This window comes from Heliconius melpomene, chromosome 1, assembly GCF_056956725.1.
Source record: "Heliconius melpomene rosina isolate 202511_hmr_F chromosome 1, ASM5695672v1, whole genome shotgun sequence".
NCBI classification, from domain to species: domain Eukaryota; kingdom Metazoa; phylum Arthropoda; class Insecta; order Lepidoptera; family Nymphalidae; genus Heliconius; species Heliconius melpomene.
This window is the reverse complement of record NC_140389.1, coordinates 14,495,477-14,515,602: the sequence shown is the minus strand read 5'-3', so window position 1 is coordinate 14,515,602 and position 20,126 is coordinate 14,495,477. Positions and strand designations below refer to the sequence as shown.

At 34.0% G+C, this 20,126-nt stretch overlaps 1 protein-coding gene across 1 annotated transcript; it reads left to right on the top strand.

The window, feature by feature from the left end:
* Positions 1-991: 991 nt before the first annotated feature.
* Positions 992-18,837, top strand: wg (Wnt family member 1 wingless). Its single transcript, XM_085189885.1, has 4 exons — positions 992-1,141; positions 7,395-7,657; positions 14,962-15,260; positions 16,130-18,837. The coding sequence occupies exons 1-4, from the start codon at positions 1,053-1,055 to the stop codon at positions 16,655-16,657; spliced, it is 1,179 nt and encodes a 392-aa protein (XP_085046011.1). The 5' UTR covers positions 992-1,052; the 3' UTR covers positions 16,658-18,837.
* The last annotated feature ends 1,289 nt before the right edge of the window (positions 18,838-20,126 follow it).

The following is a 20,126-nucleotide window of genomic DNA, read 5'->3' as shown; positions in this document are numbered from 1 at the left end:
CCAGTTTTTATAGAACCTCTTGCTGTGTTAATTGAAACACGCGCATAGTAAACGTTAAGTAAAAAAAGTAATATCGATTATTTTTCTCAATTTAAACATGTTAAAATATTAAATGTCAATTAATTAATGATAAAATAAGCAAATATTGCGGAAATATACTATTATAATTAAATACTTGGAGCCACGTGGTGGCACAGTTCAGCAGGTTTGGTGCGTTCTGATTGGTCGCCGCCGCCCCTCCCACTGCGCGTGCGCTGACTCACGCGGCCAGCCCCACTATATTGACATGAGAAAGTATTCACACATCATTGACAATTTACTTTATTATACGTTATAATGGAGGAATGAATTTAAAATATTAACTTTTCCATGAGTTATGGTAATATTGATGTTTTTGTATGCAACTTATTTATAGGTGGAAATGATTATAAAATATTTAACGTATATAATCAAATTCCACTGTATAATTTAATAATATTGTTCACATTTGTGGAGATTCAGTTATGGCGAAAATATTAATTCTGTTAAAGTTTTACTATAAAACATTATTACTTACTTACCTATAAACTATACATAGTATTGTAACAATCTTATTTTCCTGTTTTTATCCTTAGAACTAGTTAGTGTTGCTTAAAAAATGTTCTTATTATGTTTTTTTTTTAAATATATAAGTTTGTTATAATAGATTTTGTTAATGTTATATCTGTAACTTTAAATTCATCTTACAAAACCTAAATATCTTACGTTATTACGTAGGTATTATTAAACTGAAGTTTACCTGTATTTTTTTAACTAAGTATATTATCTTAACCTTATATTAATGTTAACTAAAATTAAGCTTCACACACTCCTACCTAATCAAAAAATCGGATATCGATCAAACAAAAAAAAATCCCTGCGATAATCCATTACCTAATTGCGTAATAAAAAAAGCAGGCGGGCGAGCAGGTAAGGCCTCCCTCCACGACTCCGCCTCGGCGGTAACGCGAGATCTCGTCAGAGTGTACCGTGCGCTGCTCGACCGCGCTCATGCCGCGGGTCCGCCCATCGAAATGAAGTGGCTGTGTATGTTTGTGCTTTTTCTGTGTTTGAGGTGTGAAGCCGCGAACAAGCCCAGGAGAGGACGAGGGAGTATGTGGTGGTAAGTTAGTTTGGTTATCTTGGTTAAGTTTTGTAGCATTATTCTTGTATTTTGCTATAATATTGTTATCATCAAATTCTACGTAATGTTATGTACAGTTTGTGTAATGTCAGTGAGATGTCGTAAATTTAATATTTTTCATAAATAATTTATATTAATAATGTAAATTAGTGTTCTCAACTTCAAATAGTAATTAGTTTTATAGAATATTATATTCATAAATTGTCAATAAAAATACTTATACTACGAATACATAACAAGTATCACTTTCTAAATCTCGAAATTACTATTGAGATATAAATATATCTCTATCGTCATCGATAAAACCAGTACACATTGCTGATCACACGCTCAAACAACTTCCTCTATAAAGGAGAGGAGATAATTAGCGAATCATTAAAAAAACTCGTAAACAGACGCGCGCGATATCGCTAATGGTGCTGTTAAACTTAATGCATCCTAAAACTTGCATCGTGCGAACATTACATGAATTATTATTAGGCTATAAATAAAAGTATGCCAGATTATGCACAGCGTATGCATAACTATATGCTAATATGCCAAATATTTTTTAGTTTTTATTTAATAAATAAAATTACATTATTTTTAAACTGATTCTTATATTCTTCTTAATAATATTGTGTTATATTTTTGATTTTTTAGTTTAGTATAATTATTTATGGTAATGATTACGGTTCTTGTAATATCATGTTAAAATGAAAATATTTAAGTAGTCGTCAACGCGTGAGCCGAGTGACGGACGTCAAAACTATATTTGCACACACTATCGCCCGGCTGCTGGTATGCGACAACCCTAATCCCTGACGCACAGTGTATACGCTCTATTAGAATAAATTAATTATAAAAAAACTAGGTTTTTTTAACATGAGACGTATATTTTTTATAATAGGCATATACTTATGTATAGATAAGAAAATTTCTTCAAATAAAAACTGTTTATAATCTGTTAAAATGAAATAAACATAATTCGTTATCACGGAATTGGCTAATTTATAACCAAAACAAATTCACGCTAATTTTACTCCGTTCATATATTTTCACGTTTATAGCGTCATTTAATTTCGAGATATATTTCGGAGATACAGTTTTAATTACTCAATTTTTTTATGTCCGTATAAAATCAGTGAACATAAAAAGTTTTACTTAAAGTTTAATCGATTACCTTTGAATTTCCTTTTTATATGCTAAAGTAATATAATAGTGATATCTACTAATTTTATCCGACGGTAATAAAAAATATGAATATAATTAATAATAATCTCTTATTAATATAGTTAAAATTATAATACGTATATTAATAATATTAAATATTAACGCTGTATTAAACAGTAGGCGGTCGGAATTATCCATAATCAATCACCTTACGTCCGCGCTTTAAAAGCTAATACTCAATAATGATTAATTGCTTCATCAAGTCACTATAGTTTATGAAATTATTTTAACACTTTTTTTAGGAATAATAATTTCAAAATAAAACTTAAGTATCAAATTGATATTGACGTGATGAATTTTAATATTTTCAATTAAGGCCTAAATTCTTCAATTGCAAAGCGTCTTACTGTAAAAGTGATGGTTACAGGTTCTTATCTCATTCTGGGAGGAAAAAAAAGCTAAAAAAACTCCTTATATTTTTCTTTTATGTGAATATATAATATATTATTATTTAATATTAAAGAAAAAACAACATTTAAATAGAATGAAGATAAGAGGGGCAAAGTAGAATTCTAAGTAAATATTGTTTTATAAAAATGTATGAAGTCTAAAAATGTCCATTCTATAATTTTATAGTTACTAAAAAAACTTATCACACGCTATCAGTGTGAGATACAGTGGCGCGTGCGCATTGCATTAAGCAAATATACTCTTGTTTGTGTAATTAACTAATTTGAGTGGAACTTTAGATACTGAAATTTTAACGAAAAATTCAATTTTAAAATATATTTAATAGTAATATTTTTATTTATTACTTTATTAATAAAATAATGGAAATTAATGTTAAATTGTAAATAATAATCCTTACTTTAGCTAAATATTAGTCAATTGCATTGCGTTAGCTTCTAAAATAAGTTACCGACCGACGGTAATGTGTTTATAGGCAATATCATATATACATACATCGTTAACTTAAAGAATTAACTTATCAATTATAATAAAAAAATGCGTCTTAATTTTCCATCATCTATTATTATTCTTTATCAGAATATTACTTTCATTTTCTTCTTAATGATATAAAGTTTAATGAGAAATACCTATACTTTATTATTTATTTCAAAGAATATTTTTATTTTGATTAAGAAAAAGTATATTCAAAAATTCTTAAAAAATCCTTAAAATAGATATAACAAGTGTTGATAGTTACTTAAATAATCAACTTCGTTTAAAACACAAAAAACTACCACACCTCAATTATTCAATTAGTATTCATAGCTCATACGACTTACTAAATATTACATTACTTCATATCGTAGTTGCGCTGCTTTATAAATAGGTATTTTATATTTCATTAATTTAAATTTTGTATGAAAAATGTAGTTTTTATATCAAGAAAATAATGAAATTAACGAGTTTCAGTTTTCATATATATTTATTAAAAAATGATATTATTACATGTTAATACATTCATTTGTATAGATAACAATTTCATTCATTCAACATCTTTCATTTATAGCTTCACGCTGTATCCCGCACATGGAAGTGTAGACATAGGGAATTTGGGAACCTAGTGTTAATATTCTCATTATGAATTTCAATTCTGCACATTCCGCCTTAATTCCGCCGCCGAATTCTGGAGGCATTGCGTGTAAATTAATTAACTATTAAATAAAATATATAAATAAGTTATTATATTACACTTATTATAATTTTATGTATGGACAGATAACCCTAAGCCAAAATCAATTTCGACTTCCTACCAGAGTGTTACTATACATATAATTACAACACTAATTTCACGCTTTTTAATTGTACCAGACTAGTTTTGAAACCATTTAAGTATCAATTATCATATATTTCCACATCATATATGTACATATATTTGCATGTAAATATAACTAATGGTCTATATCTATTAAAATATAATTAGTTAACTCTAATGTCAACGTCTTATGATTATAATTATTTAGGAACTATTTATTTAGGAGTAAAATTATGTATATAAGGGGGCAAGTGCGAGTCGGACTCGCGCACGGGGGGTTCCGAATGATTATCTTTAAAAACGGCAAAATAATAACGTTTATTGCATTGGGGCTTCAATTCTTAAATATTTATTATATTCCGTTTTTTAGCATTTCTTGTTATAGCAGCAAAATACTATTAAGCCGTCTTACTATCCCAGTTCATGAGATACAACCTGGTAATAGACGGAAGGATAGACAGACAGACAGCGAAGTCTTAGTAACATGTTTTTCGCTTTGAGTACGGAACCCTGTAAAATATATCTATATGTTTAAACATCTAATGCGGGTGTAAATATGGCTTTTAGTTCCTAATTAATAATAATATAATTATTATATTATAAAAGTGATATTATTTACAATATACGTTTACATAAGATGGCTAAGTTCAACACCGCAAATAGTTTAATTGGGGATATTATTTTAATATTGTATACATATATCTTTATATATCTTTCCTTGAATTGATATTAAATCGACACCTAAACCTAGCGTTAAGACACAGTGAAGTCATAAATTTCAATCTAAAACAATATTTCTAAATTTCATAGAAACTGACTTGAAGTCGGTCATAATATTTAAGTTTCCTTATACACTTAATCGTGTGAATTTTAACTCCGTATTAGAGTCCAGTTACTGAATATAAATCAACATCACACGTAAACGCCGCCTTCATAAATAATCAATTATATACCTATTTCTAGACTTCAGATACTTAGAAATATATAATATTTATTTACCGCTTATATCAATAGTAAATAGATTGCTATTTACTACCTATACCTAATAACTACCTCATTGTCTTGAAATCGGTATAGATGTCTTAGGTAGATACTTGTATATTCTTTATATAGAACTAGCGACCTAATCGCGGCTTCGCCCGTTTATACTTGTTATAGCCCAATTTTCTAAATGTTTAATAAAAAATAATAAATAGAAGTATTTAATATCTTCAATTATTTGATCTAGTAGTTACTAGATCAAATAATTGACGCCACTTTACAAGCAATGCCTCCAGAATTCCGCAGAAAATGGGACTCGGAAGTATCTTAATGGAAACGGCGTCTGATGAACATAAGGTTTTCTCTGCCTACTCTTCTATATCCAGGGATATATCGTGAACCAAAAAAAAAAGCAAAACCCTTTTAGGTCAGAAATGTGTCCATGAATCAAGTTACATACAAACATTCTGAAGCTTAAACGCGGAACAGCAAATCGTCGAGTTGAGAAAAGAAAATATTTGTTATTTTGACACATTCACACAGTCTTTATCGCTGTTCAAACATAACGCTTGCTCGTGAAAGCTATTCATTATATTACCGAGGTCCTCGTGTCTTTTATTTGTTCTCCGACGTGACAAGTGTAACTTAACGGACACAAATATACCCATCCTTGCCAAGTATTGTTTCTACTGGTAATAATTAAATTAACACTTGTTTAAAGAATTTCTATTAAAAAATGGACGTATAAAGAAAAGTATTTAGCTTTTGATTAAAGTTTTCAGTGTTTCCCAATTAATTATTAAAGAAAATTACACATAGCTAAACTATTAAAATCTTAAGCAATTTCTAAGTACAGTACTTACCTAATGTACTTTGAAATAGACATACTTTAAAGTAATATTTGAACTGGCTGCGTCTGTCCTAGTTAAAGTAAACCAAAATATATCATAGTTTAAAGCGCGGACAAACTCACGTCGAACTGTCTCCACAAATTCTCGAAGGAAATGAGAATTTCCAACGAACGCTATATTTACGTAACACTTGACTACAAAGAAAAGTAAATAAGAAGTAATACGATTTACAGCGCTCCGGGCTTCGTTTTTGTGAGTTTTACCTTTATTATCTAACTTAACATGAGAACCGTACTGTATTTAATTGATTGCAGCGCGTACACTTCACGTGGACTGAGAAAAAGTGAGGTTTTTAGTTAGTTTAAACAGCAATGGATGGTGATGTCGATTTTGAAGCGTTGTTTCTTAGGGTATGTGTGCAATAGGACGGAGCTAAAGGCCGAGATGTCGATCGTTCTCCTCGTATTTACATACTGGGCCCTCAAGGATTAATGCGCGACGCAAATATTTATCTAAACGTCTGCAGATTGACAGTTCAGTCGTCGATTGTTTGTTGTCTTCACCCAAATGAGCGTTTTCGTTGCACCCCTTGCCTTAAGTGGCTTACGGGGTGTTTGTTCTATTTTTTTCTATGTTCTCTGTGGGAAGGTTTTTTTCATTTGTTTTTCGATTAAAAAAAAGTTTTGGCTATGCATTTAAGCATCATAATAATATTAAAGTCAGTCGTGGCGCAGGGGACCAAACGTGCAAACGCGACAGGTTGTAAGTTCGATTCCCACTCAATACGCAATGCCTCCAGAATTTGGCGGAAAGTGAGGTACAGAAATGTCTTAATAAGAATGGCATGTCTTAACATTAGGTTCCCAGGTTCCTATTGATTACCCTGATATATGCGGGATACAGCGTGAAGCGAATGCAATGAATAACATTCACTACACAATATTCTCGTACAACACGTAGCCACGTACGTTTCACTTAAATCTAGAGTTTTAGTGTGTGAACGAAGCGTGGGCGGTGACCTCATTTACCATATAGGAGACGAACATCTCTAGCATCTTAACAAATATTTGTTAGCGACAAATAATGGAATCAGCGGCTTTCTGCTAATTAAAATAGGTTGCCCAAATAATAAACAAACTTGACATAAAATTTTAACATATACATTTAATTTCTATACACGTTAAAGGTGATAACCCCATAATAAAAAAATAATAATCTTAATGTTTTCTTTAAGTTTAACCACAAGCAAATTGATTGATATCAGTTACAAAATATTAAGATTTGTATCGCAATAAATTGACAACTTAATTAGTCAACATTATAATTAATGGCATCACTGATAGTGTATCAAATATCTAATAACTTGTGGACCTGCATTCAGAAACAGGTTGTCGCACTGCAAATCTCGAATGCGAACGTTGTATAGACATTAAAATAAACAACAGAGAGCTCTTCATTTATTTATATTATGTTTTTATTTTTATAGGGGTATTGCGAAAGCTGGCGAGCCCAACAATCTGTCACCGGTTTCCCCTGGAGTTTTGTACATGGACCCAGCAGTTCACGCGACGCTGAGGAGGAAGCAGCGACGGTTAGCTCGAGAAAATCCTGGAGTCTTAGCAGCGGTGGCCAAAGGAGCAAGTATGGCAGTAGCGGAATGCCAACACCAGTTCAAATACAGAAGATGGAATTGTTCTACAAGAAACTTCCTCAGAGGAAAGAACTTATTTGGAAAAATTGTTGACAGAGGTAAGTTTTTACAAATATTTAAAACCTTATTCACTTTTTAGCAATATGAGTAATAAAATTAATATACACTCGTATAGACATGTTAGTGTGTTGACAGAAAAAAATGAGCAAAAAATATTATATAAACGATGCATTCAGAAGAATCCCAGAATAAGATGCTTTTAATTTGATAATAATGTATTCAGAATATTGGGTGTTGTCTCTACCTACTGCAGAGCGCATTACCTCAATAAACATAAAGTTTTAGTTTTATAAATTGTTTATTATGGATTTAATTAAGTATAAATTTTGATAAAGACTGACAAGTTAATGCCTAAGCCACGATTATCCTTTTGGCAAAGGTGAAAAAAACAAGAAGCTTAAATAGCGAATATGAGAACACGCGTCATTCTTTGTCTCAATTTTGTCCCAAATAAAAAACAAAACATTAAAAAGAACTTAAGAAGATAATCTCTAAATACCCATCGAGGATACCAAAGGAACAGATTACGAGGCATTGAGACGTTTAAGCGATTTAAAAAACACGATTTAAATTTTCTTTTCTATATTGAATTGAATAAAAAAGTTATTTTTTTCAAAGAACAAGCCTTAATCCGAGTTACAAAGAGTGGCTACAAATTAAGTGATATCTTTAGTTGGCAACCCTTTTAGAAGATGTTATCAGCATCCACCGGGAGGGTAGCGCGCCGGGGGCATCTATAAAGGGCTCATCAAGATAAAACATCCTGGATCAATTACATGCGACCGAGTGACGTTCCAAATCTCGTTTGCCGATGGCCCTTTTATTTGTTCTATTACTTATCCTTTCACGTTTTTTTATATGACATCAATTGATTTGTTTAAAAATTATAGAAAAATAAACATTATTTTAACAACAATTTTTGCTACATCGCTTCGATGAGACTCCAGTGTTAAAAACACTACAACAATAGAATTAGTATCAATTCCATTTAGTTAACGTGAATAGAGATGTTATCTATTAGATAAAAATCAACAAATAAGTACTTTAAAGCACCTAAAATTTAAAATCTCTTTTCATAAAGCCGTAGTGTGTGACCGTCCAATGGTGTACGTAAGTTATAATAAAGAGGCGAGATTAAATTTTTTAAAAGGTGCACTTACGAAAATTAAAATGTTATAACAACGCTGTTTTCGTTCTCATATTATAATTTCATCGTAATAAAGTCCCTATTATACATAGAAATACGGTTGAATATAAATGGTTTTGAGTTATCGCGACTGTAGATATTAAATTTGCTTCTCAAATCAGGGCTGCCCTATCTCCGGTGTCCGATTTCGATGCTTTGTGCACGATATGCCTTATTATAAGCCTGCGAACTGCAAACATCTGGTCCCTACTTCACATTATTCGCTTATCCACAGCAAAAAAGAACTCGTATTGTAAATCTAAACTATCTTTTTATTAGTTTTTTCGACTTTTTTATTAGTGAACCAAAACAAATTCGATTAAGAATGAACGTAACATTTCTGTTGTAAATACAATTGGAGTAAATGCGTCTGTTTTCTTCGGGTCAGCCGGTAGTGAGGGGTTATCTTCAAAATTAAAAGCGTTCGTTAAATTATCAAATCTAATTCGATCATTTTATATTTGAAACTGGTGTATGTTTTATGTAGGACTGCGCGTGCGCAACGGTTATTGGCCTTTCGCTTCTTACGTTAATGAAACGTGCAAACGTAATTCGTAAATGATGTCTCTATTAGCTTACACTTCGTTGTTGCTTGAAAGTGACTTTTTAAAAAAAGCTTGAAGGTTAACTTGAACAATAATGTCCAACTCGTTGGGTCACATTTAAAATAATGCAGCTTTATATAATTAGTTTGCAAAATGAATCGTTATACAAATATTTAAAACCTGCCAGACATCACCGTATTTAGCAATATCATTATTATTGTAACGATCTTCAAACAATATATAAAATGGAGGTCGACCGAAGGTTACACCAAATTAAGGTATTTTAATATTAATTCGAGCAGATAAGGTAACATTTTAATAAATTAATAAAATCTTATTAGTCAATAATTGTGTATTGATTTCTATGTTTACTTAAATTTATTAAGATAATGTCGATGTCGGTATGTGAACGACGCCGAAATAAACATTTTGCTGTCTGAATGAACTTGTTCATTCACTAAATCGAAAGAATTATATACGACCCAAATTATTATGCTACATTCTATTAAGAATAATGAACATTATTAAGACCTATAATGACCGGCCATTACTCACATTTTCTTTTCAAACAGCTAAAAATAATAATAGACTCCGAGGAAACGAAACGCCTAGAGCTAATTCCCGAATAAATATCTACATTATATTTGGATACAATCTATTAACAAAGTCTCGAAATCATTTTTCTAAATTAAAATCCAGACAGCACTGCAGACCACCGACCGCCGTAATAATTTCACTTTACAAAAAGAGCAAAAGGCAATACATAATTTATGTTATATGCGTGTATATTTAGAGCATATTACTTTATTAAGGGCAGGCAGGGCGGGCGAGCGGGGCCTATATTACAGGTCAGCCGCAAATATCTGCCGATAAACTTTTTTAATACATTGCAATTACGTCCATTTGAGAAACGCATAAAACGGACAAGCGATCGCGGCGGGAGCTCCACACAACTCATTACAAAAAAAAAATCGTAAATATGATTTCGAATCCCCACATCTCATCGAGAACCAAAAATCTTTGAATAAGTATCGCCCGTCATAATTACTGTTGGTATGGACAAAGCCCCCCCGGAAGGGGCACGGATAATTACTAATATACACGTCGACACGCCATTGAGGAGTTGACGCGACATCTCCATCTCATTGTGGTGTAAACCTCAAGGATCGTATTAACACAAATGATGACAACGGCACAATGGTCCGCTTTATAGTTCGGACCATTGTTGACCTGAGAATAGAAAAATATATGATCCTGATTCCCGCGGCGAGGCCCCCTGCGGAGAGGTTTGGCGATGAGCATGCGACGGTGCTCGTACGTCACACGGAAGCCACGTTTACACCTATCGCAGCGTCTAATGGCAGGTAACTCGCCCAATAAAACGACCTTTCTCAAAATATTTCCTGTTTTGAAGGTTTCATATGGAATCTCGGACTAAGATTCCTCCATCGTGGGTGGACAAAACGTACAAAACGAGCTCACAAAATAAAAAGCAAATAAAATGCCCTCGACGATATATTTAATGCTCAATTAGATAAGCGTTTTGTGTTTTGTGGAGTTTGAATTGTTTTTAGTTATAACAATTTGTGACATTTAAAAAGGTTTCATATAAATTTTATATTATGTTTCAAAAGCTACGTGTAGGTACATTTTACAGAACGGTCAAAATTGACGATCGTGTTTCATTATTTATAGACAGTTAATATTCTGTTAAAAAGAAATTATTTTCGGTGTTTTTTCTTAGTTTGGAAACAAACGTCTTTGTCCCCCGCATGAATGGGTGTCGGGATGGTGGATGGTAGCGAGTGGTAGCCCCGAGCGCTTTGTGCCACTCACAATGAGTGATATATGAGCGACGTAATTTTGAATTGTCGCCGAGAGTTCTCGAGCAGAGGACTCAATGTGAAATTATCACCCTTATAGGGCATAACTAAAATGAATTATGACTTTTATTACCTTTTTTCTTAAAGCCATTACAGTAAAACTTATCGTTATTACGAGCCTCTCTAGTAGCCTCTTAAGAAATTAATTTTAATGTTTCATACAAGCTCTCTTAAAATAGAAGCTGATACTATCAAAGAACCCACTAATATGACATTATATACTCGTAAAATATTGTAAAACACTAATAAATGACTTCATCACTGTCGACGGCCGTCCTCAATAGGTCGACCGTCGACCGTCGACGTCCAAACCGGCCAAACGGCGCATTATAGCGCGAGTGATTTATGGTTGTTTTGAGTAATTACATCTCATCAAATTTGAATAATGCGGGTTGCCATAAATAATAAGATACGCGAGGCGCGACGCGCGAAATCGTCATAAGTCAATCTTTCAAATTAATCTTTCGGAAACAATCCGGTGTGATGACTCAATGCTGACGCTGACCAGCATATTTAATTAGAGCATTAATTTCCAATTATTTTATGGTTTCCTCCATGAGGCACTGATCACCAGGTGTTCATCAAATGTCAACAGTGATTAAGTTTTATTTTACGAAGCGAGCGCGAGTCGTACGCAGGATTTACGACTTTTTGACTTTTATAAATTCTCAACGCCTCGCCTTAACTGCCAATCCGGCGGGATGGAATTATCGCTCGGTGCCCGACTGCTCGCGTTGTAAACCGACTCCGGGACCATTTATTATCCACACAGATAATCCACCGACAGCACTTTATTATCAGTTATAATAATAATTTACTTTTATAGATTCACATTACTCATGTTTGTTCTTATTTGACTGCAGTTTGATGCGGTGGTATTGCTTCAATAAAATAATGGTGGAACTTAATTATAAAGGGTTTATGGACGATCTATGGCTGCGATACTAATCGCTGTTTGTATTAGGCCGTACGTGGCTGGTGTCGGCTCAGCGTTGTTTGGGCAGTTAATAGTAGGAATTTACATTTTATTTAATGCTGTGACTAATGTGGCCCCTCCGACGGAGCTTGTAAGGACATCTGTCATAATTTTTCTACGTCGCGATTTATTCGCAAAATGCGACAATCCTCTTTGTTGTTGAACAAAATCGATGGTCGAGGAGGACAAATAAAAATGATTATTGAATTATTTATTATAATACACAAATATAAAATGTTATATTAAACAATATAAAAAACGAACGCGAAAGTGGAACTCCAGTCGATCGTCTTTTGGTATTATCCAATAAACATAGATCAATTAATAATTATATTTTGGCCTTGTTTTGATAAGATAATGTTCCGTTATGTCAGAGCGGAGATAAAGTAAAAGTAGTCACATAAAAATCACAGCGTGCAGACAGATGTCGGTGGCCAGATGTCGACACTGGTTCCTACGTGTTTCGAAGACGCGTAGATAGTCGCGATAGGACGCGCCCACCTGGCCGCGGCACCCCGGGGCAGAGCTCCGTTGACTCACTCAATTTTTTTCATATTTTAAGAATATTAGACAAAATAACTTAAAAAATTCCAAATAGTTGACTTAATACAAACATTATTTTAAGCGTCACACTTAATGGACCAACACTTATTTTTATAACGAGAAATACCTTTCCAATTCATTATAGAAGATAAATGCTGCAAGGGATTGTATTTGTGATCGTTGATTTAATTCCCCTTCAGCATTGAATGATGGCCAAATCGACATCAAAATTCTCCTCTGAACGTCTCAAGTAATTGCTGAATAAAATACTTTTGTGTTACATCCAAAAGAACACAAAAAGCGATCTGGTTGCACCAGTGTGCGCCGCCCGTAATTTATATCGGGATGACAACTCAATAAAAAAAATATTTTCATTTGCTTATTAAGTCCTTAATAACGATGGTCGACTTCGACCGTTCCATATATTATTATTAATAATAACAAATACAAGATACTGTGTAAATTTTTTTCCGTTTAAATTGCGTGGCGACGGAAGCCCACCTAAGACGTTTATATTATTAATAACAAACTTTAATTTACGTTGTACAATTATAAAGTATTTGATATTTTTGAATAATATTTAAGAGGACTTATTGAGGCCAGTCGTGGCGCACGGCCACAAGCGTGTGGCTTTAAGCGCGGTAGGTTATGGATTCGATTCCCCCTCGAAATTGAATATTTAATATTTTCATTTCTTCGCTTTGCTGTCAAGGGGAATCCCGGCGTTGATTTCTACCGCTCAACACGCAATGCCTCCAGAATTCGGCGGAAAGTGGGGAGAAGAATTTCTTAACACTATGCTCTCTTCTGAGCTTACAGCTATACAGAATAATAATATTTATATTTATACGAATATACATCTAAACAGGATATACGACGAATAAAGATATAAAATTTAAGGTGTTATAAAATTAAAAAAGTTGAGTTTTGACTTGACCCATTATCTGTCATTTTAGTTGTATTAAGTAAAAATAGTGAAAACGTCCGAGATAAAATATTGCGTTGAAAAAAACGGGTCATCTTTAATTATGATTAAGGTAAATGGCCATCGAAGCCATCGAACTACTTCCGGTTTTAACGCGGAGGAATTTCATTATAGCCTTGACTCGCGTGATGAGTCAGGCTATCATAGTTGTCATATCTTTTTAACTATTAAATTATATTCGTTGTTCTAAATAGGTAGATCAAATTTCACTTAAATTTTATAATAAATAATATTATTTTATTATATTTCTATTAAATAATAGTTTTTAATTATAGCTTTTTATACAATTAAACATTTACTGTAAGGCTTATCGATGCTAATGCCAAGAACCATCAGATATCGATATTACAAAGATTCGTTGCGCTCGCCAGTACTTGTAATGATCAAATTTATAATCTCCCGGGTGGGTAAGAGGCGCTTCTTTTATTTTCCATCATCGAGATATACCCTCTCTCTTTTAATTGTATTTTATGAGTATTTGATTCTAATGCCGGCCCATTAATTATTTATAGTATTCGATACGGGATGAGAAGAATCGATTTATGTATTCGGGAGATGAATGAATGCATCGATCCTTTTGTGTTTGTGCTCGGAGTTCTTTTGGTAATTACTAAGGATTACATTACGACTTACTCGATTTATACCACTATTATTTCGAGTCACTAATTGATATTAACTTTGCGCGTGTAGGTATTGCATGGGAGGCCATTAATTATTATTATACTTGTATATATGTGAATGCATGTTTTATTTTTCATTTAAATGCCAAATTGACCTCAACTTTTTATCTGTTAGCCTTAAGCCATAATAAAAACTGATTAAAATATGACCACCTCTGCTGCTCACGTATTAATTATGTGTACACCAAACATGCCTATCCACAAAAACATAATATATAAAACTTATATTGTTATTACAAAAACAACAATATTAAGCCAGAAGCGAGGTCCGGTACCGGTACCTGCATTTTATATGTTTATAGCAGTCTATTATCACGGTAACCCACGAAGCTGTCTCAATATAAAATATGGGTTTCCAAACAAAGAACACTAATTGTAATGGCATATTAAATGCCAAATTTTTCAATATTGGACTAATATTAATAACGATGGAAAATTTACGGACAGTTGTTTGACATAATAATTTATTTTTATATAAATAATATTTATAGATAGGTACTTAAAAATTATAATTAATTTTCTAATAGTACGTATTTGTTTGTAGGTTGCCGTGAAACAGCGTTCATTTACGCAATAACCAGCGCCGGCGTGACGCACGCGGTGTCGCGCGCGTGCGCCGAGGGCTCCATCGAGTCGTGCACCTGTGACTACTCCCACGTGGAGCGAGCGCCGCACCGCTCGCGCGCCGCCGCCGCTGCCAACGTGCGCGTCTGGAAGTGGGGCGGCTGCAGCGACAACATCGGCTTCGGGTTCCGATTCAGCAGGGAGTTCGTGGACACCGGCGAGAGAGCGAAGACGCTGAGGGAGAAGATGAACCTACACAACAATGAAGCCGGTAGAATGGTAGGTCCTTTCAAGTATTCACTTGATGTGTCAATTAGCGAGTAGATATGACTCGATATCAACGGTAGCCAAGTACCCTTGAGTCGAGCAATCCAAGTGGCCGTCGACATATTACGTCAACGTATTATGTTTACATTACCAGTCCGGGTGTCGATCGTCGTCAACCACTTGACGTGTCGCTTGAGTCTAAAATTAATTATGCGTCAAGTAGCTCAGCCCACTGCGCGACGAGTGCGCAACAGGCACCCATTCGTTGCGCTCGCGCATCTCCCTCCCACCGCACACCCACATTTGCATATCCACTGTCCATGCCTTCCTAAAATGCATCAAAAGGGACGTCTGGGGACTCGAGCCACCCAAATGCATCATTAACCGACGTGCTTAATTCTTGTCACGCCGGACGCACTGGGTGTCCACCTGATGAATATTCACGGCATTCCGCCGATTATTTAACACATATTAAGACACTGGACTGTAAAATGCATCGCTCATATCCATATACATGACAATAAAAAATTGTCGACATTTTCTACGAACTGTGCGCGCTCGCTGGCTAGGAAAATATTTACTGTCTCTATCCTAGCGTCATTTATCTACCTTCTTAGAATGATGAATGTATCTAGAACATGATTTATGATCTGTACACGCGCGGTGACGACCGGCCCACCTCGTCACCATTTGTAACAATTTGCTCGATCGTAAGATGCGATCGATGAAGTTTCTTTAAAGATCATCGATCACCTACATCGGCGCTTATCGAAGGAATTTAAAGATATTTGGACATCATTATAGACCTCCTCATGTGTTTGAATAAATTAAGAGATCTGATGTTTTTGTGACATATTATTAATCATTGTATTTGTCCACAGCACGTGCAAACGGAGATGCGCCAGGAATGCAAATGCCATGGTATGTCTGGATCCTGCACAGTTAAGACTTGTTGGATGAGGCTCCCCAGTTTTAGATCCGTGGGGGACGCCTTAAAGGACCGCTTCGATGGAGCATCGCGGGTCATGATGCCTAATACGGAAGTTGAAGTGCCTGTTCAGAGGAACGACGCAGCTGCGCACAGAGTTCCTCGAAGAGATCGGTATAAGTTCCAACTCCGACCACACAATCCTGATCATAAAACACCTGGTGTCAAGGATTTAGTTTACCTAGAACCATCACCGGGTTTCTGCGAGAAGAACCCTAGGCTGGGCATTCCCGGCACGCACGGGCGTGCCTGCAACGATACTAGCATCGGCGTCGACGGCTGCGATCTCATGTGTTGCGGCCGCGGATACCGGACCGAGACTGTGTTTGTAGTGGAACGGTGCAACTGTACATTCCACTGGTGCTGCGAGGTTAAATGCAAATCGTGTCGTACGGAAAAAGTAGTTAACACGTGTTTATAGACAAGTGAGCGCCTTGACGCGTACACTTTTGTGATCGAGACTTAGTGATGGATGTGACTCTCATTAGAGTGGACTTGAATAACAGATGTGTATATTAAAAACCTTATACCCCTATCGGAGTTGGCGAAGTCGCCATCAATATTGACTTATGTAAATAATTCTGTATCGCTGTTTATTTCTCCCGTGAAATTAAAATAAGCTGTTACTCGGTCGTTTAATTTATTTGTCTATTAAGTGCGAACATGTGATCTAGTAATGTTATTAAAGACACTGTCGTTGGGATACTAATGAGACCAGTTTATCGGCGATATATTCCTGTCAACATACTATCATCTCGCGGCTACTTCGAAATTGGGCTTGTTGGTTTCCTCACGCGGTCAGGAGCATGAATGTTAGTCTTTAGATTCCGCGCTTAACACCGTGACTACTCACCCGAGCGGCAGATATATTAGACTACTTTTAATGATATTTAACTAATATCATTATAAAGTTAAAATTAATGTTATAATTATATTTTAATGAAGCTGAACGCTTCGCATATTGATAATTCCAGTTTTATACATTTTCTATTTTATAGACGTCCGCGTCGGGTGTACGGTCGCGTAACTGTTGTAAAACTCGAGAGCGAAATTATCTTGTAATTATAGTTTTATATTAATTATTCGTCCTGCTAATGGAATTTGTGGCTTAGCTTTATTAGCATAAAGTACCATCTTGGGTGTCCGCCGGTGCCGTTTGCATTTGGGCCTTATCAGTGAATAAGTAGCGCCATCGTAAAAGTGTCCCACATTATGAGATAAACGCTCTCGAGAATTTTAATTAAATATTAAAAGAATTAAATAATCAGTATTATATATATAAATAATATTCTTTGCGTGCTGCGGCCGATATACCGTGATAAAGTTGCACGTAAGCCCGATTGACACTTGTTATACATTTTAAACGTTCGCTCGTGCTTTTAAATTGTCCAATATTTATTTAAGCACGTACAAAAATTTTTTTTGCCTCTCATACATTCTTAATTAGTGCAGATATCGCAAACTGTTTATTCTGGTTATTTATATTCATACGTACAGATAGCATATAAATGTTGTTAACTTACAAATTGTTACCTCACATCTGATATCGTAATATAGTTGACGGTTTATAAAACTTGATGATATTATACAATTTAAATTTAAAATATATAAATATTTGTACTAGACTGATGTCCGAGCTCGACAGTTTGCTATTAAAAGAAGCTTTACTAAGTATAATTATTTGTATCAACGTGAATGATTTTCATATGTGATATAAACATAGTTTAGAATGTAAAATACAGTAAGATCTACTGAACGTCTCTATGTATAAGAAATAAGTTATGTATTTAAGCTATTTATTGCTTCGATTAAGAATTCCGTTTTACTTCAGATTGTGGCTGAAGTAAAATGAAATTATTATTTTAGTATTAAATCCCATGTTAAAACTATCGGGATTTCTTTAGATTCGCTATCACAGGTCACTGTTGTTGAACTGGGTGAAAATACTTAAAAAGAAATTTAAACAATTTGTACGACAGTTGGCAATTAATATTTATAACGATATCTGTGATATGCTGTTTTTATACATACATATTGGTATTTCATTTTAGTACGTATTTGTTATGCTTGCATTTCAAACAGGTTGTCGAACGTCGTGGAAATAAAAGACTGAAGTTTATTTTTTTAATTTCATAGTTGTACCTTCCGTAGTTGGATAATGAATCCATTTTTAAAATTTTAGCCTCCAATCGAATGTGATAAAATCGATTTTATTATAATATTTTATCTGTCACCAATCCAAATTTCAATTTGTTCTGGATTTTTTATCTGTGACAGTTGAATCCCAGGTTTTAACATGTGTCCTCGCCCTAATCAAATTGTCAGTGTAAAAAATTCGCATGTAAATATTATTTTTATTTTGATATTCTTAAGTTATTTATGTGAATGTAGCATTTTATTGTTAATATAAAATAACAATTCGATTGAAATGAGCTGAACGTATCTGAATCTCAAATACTATTATTGTATATGAATTTACCTATTTTGAAATTATATTTCGTCCAGTGACCCTCGTTGCGGTTGACCCATTGTACATTAGTATCTACATATTTATGATTAAAATATTGATTAGTTGTTACTAAAAATACAAAATTGATCAAATATATGCCTTTTATTATTTCACCTTTTCAACATTTTTATCTTTACCATTTATAAAAGATTCGGTCAAAATAAATAATATATTATCATATTAATATGAATACAAATAGCTGCCACTTTAAACGACCAATATTAATGATGCACTCTGTATGCACTAATTAAGCTAGTTCTCACAAGTGGGGTTTTATTATTATGCACATATATTAGCAACAAAATGATTTGGTGGATATCTATAATTTAAAACAAAAACATGCAAATCTTAATATTTAACAATGAACGCGTGGCGTGGTGAACGCGATAGTTGTGGATTCGATTCGGACTCGGTTTGAATTGTTTTCGTTGCCCCTCTCTGGTAAAACGGCGAGCTTCGCCATTCGACAAGCAGTATTTCCAATTCCTACAGAAAGTGGGGAACGATGAAATGGTTTGACACTAAATTCTCATAATTTATCTATAGCAAATATATTGAGATTACTATAATTTTGATATTAAATTACATCCTATAAAAATACATCCTATGTGATATTTTTAACAAATTCATTAATAAATAAATGGGTAAGTACCTAAGCTACCTAAGATACCTTCAATGCTTACATGGAAGATCTATGACCTGGGTCAACTTGTGTAGATTATTCCAATTTATAAGCAATACCGTTATCATTTTAGAAGAAAATGAACCGAATTTTGTATTCTGTACACCCTATACTTACATGTTGATACATACCAACTTCCATACTATTTAGGACATAAAGGCTTCATTCTGTTCATAGAACATAGGAATTACGAATTCGTGACGAATATTACAAGGAAAGATTTATATATGCGCATCGCCCGAGGCGTTAGTAGATGCTAATCGCGTTAGATATCTACTTAGGTGCCAATTTGGTTGCAACCTTTAATTTCCTGTTTTATTAATGGCGTTAATTATGTTATCACAGAATAACTTAGGACCTAAGACAATTACAGTATGTTAAATATAAATATTAAGTTCAATATCACATATATTGATGAGCAGACAGTGTTTGATCTTAAACGCGACGGTCGTGGGTTCAATTTCTAATCGGGGGAATGAAGTATTTTCATATCACCGCTCTGATATCAGAATAAAGCTACCCAGCTTTGGGTTCTGCAAACATACACTGTCTCGAAAATTATGCGGAGAGTAGAGAATGGAAAGTGTTAGCACTAGGTTCCCTCCTACTTCCCCGCTATATGTGGCGTATAGCGTGAAGCTATTTTATAAACTCATTTTACTGGTATTCTGTCTATGCACAAAAAGAATAAAGTAACTA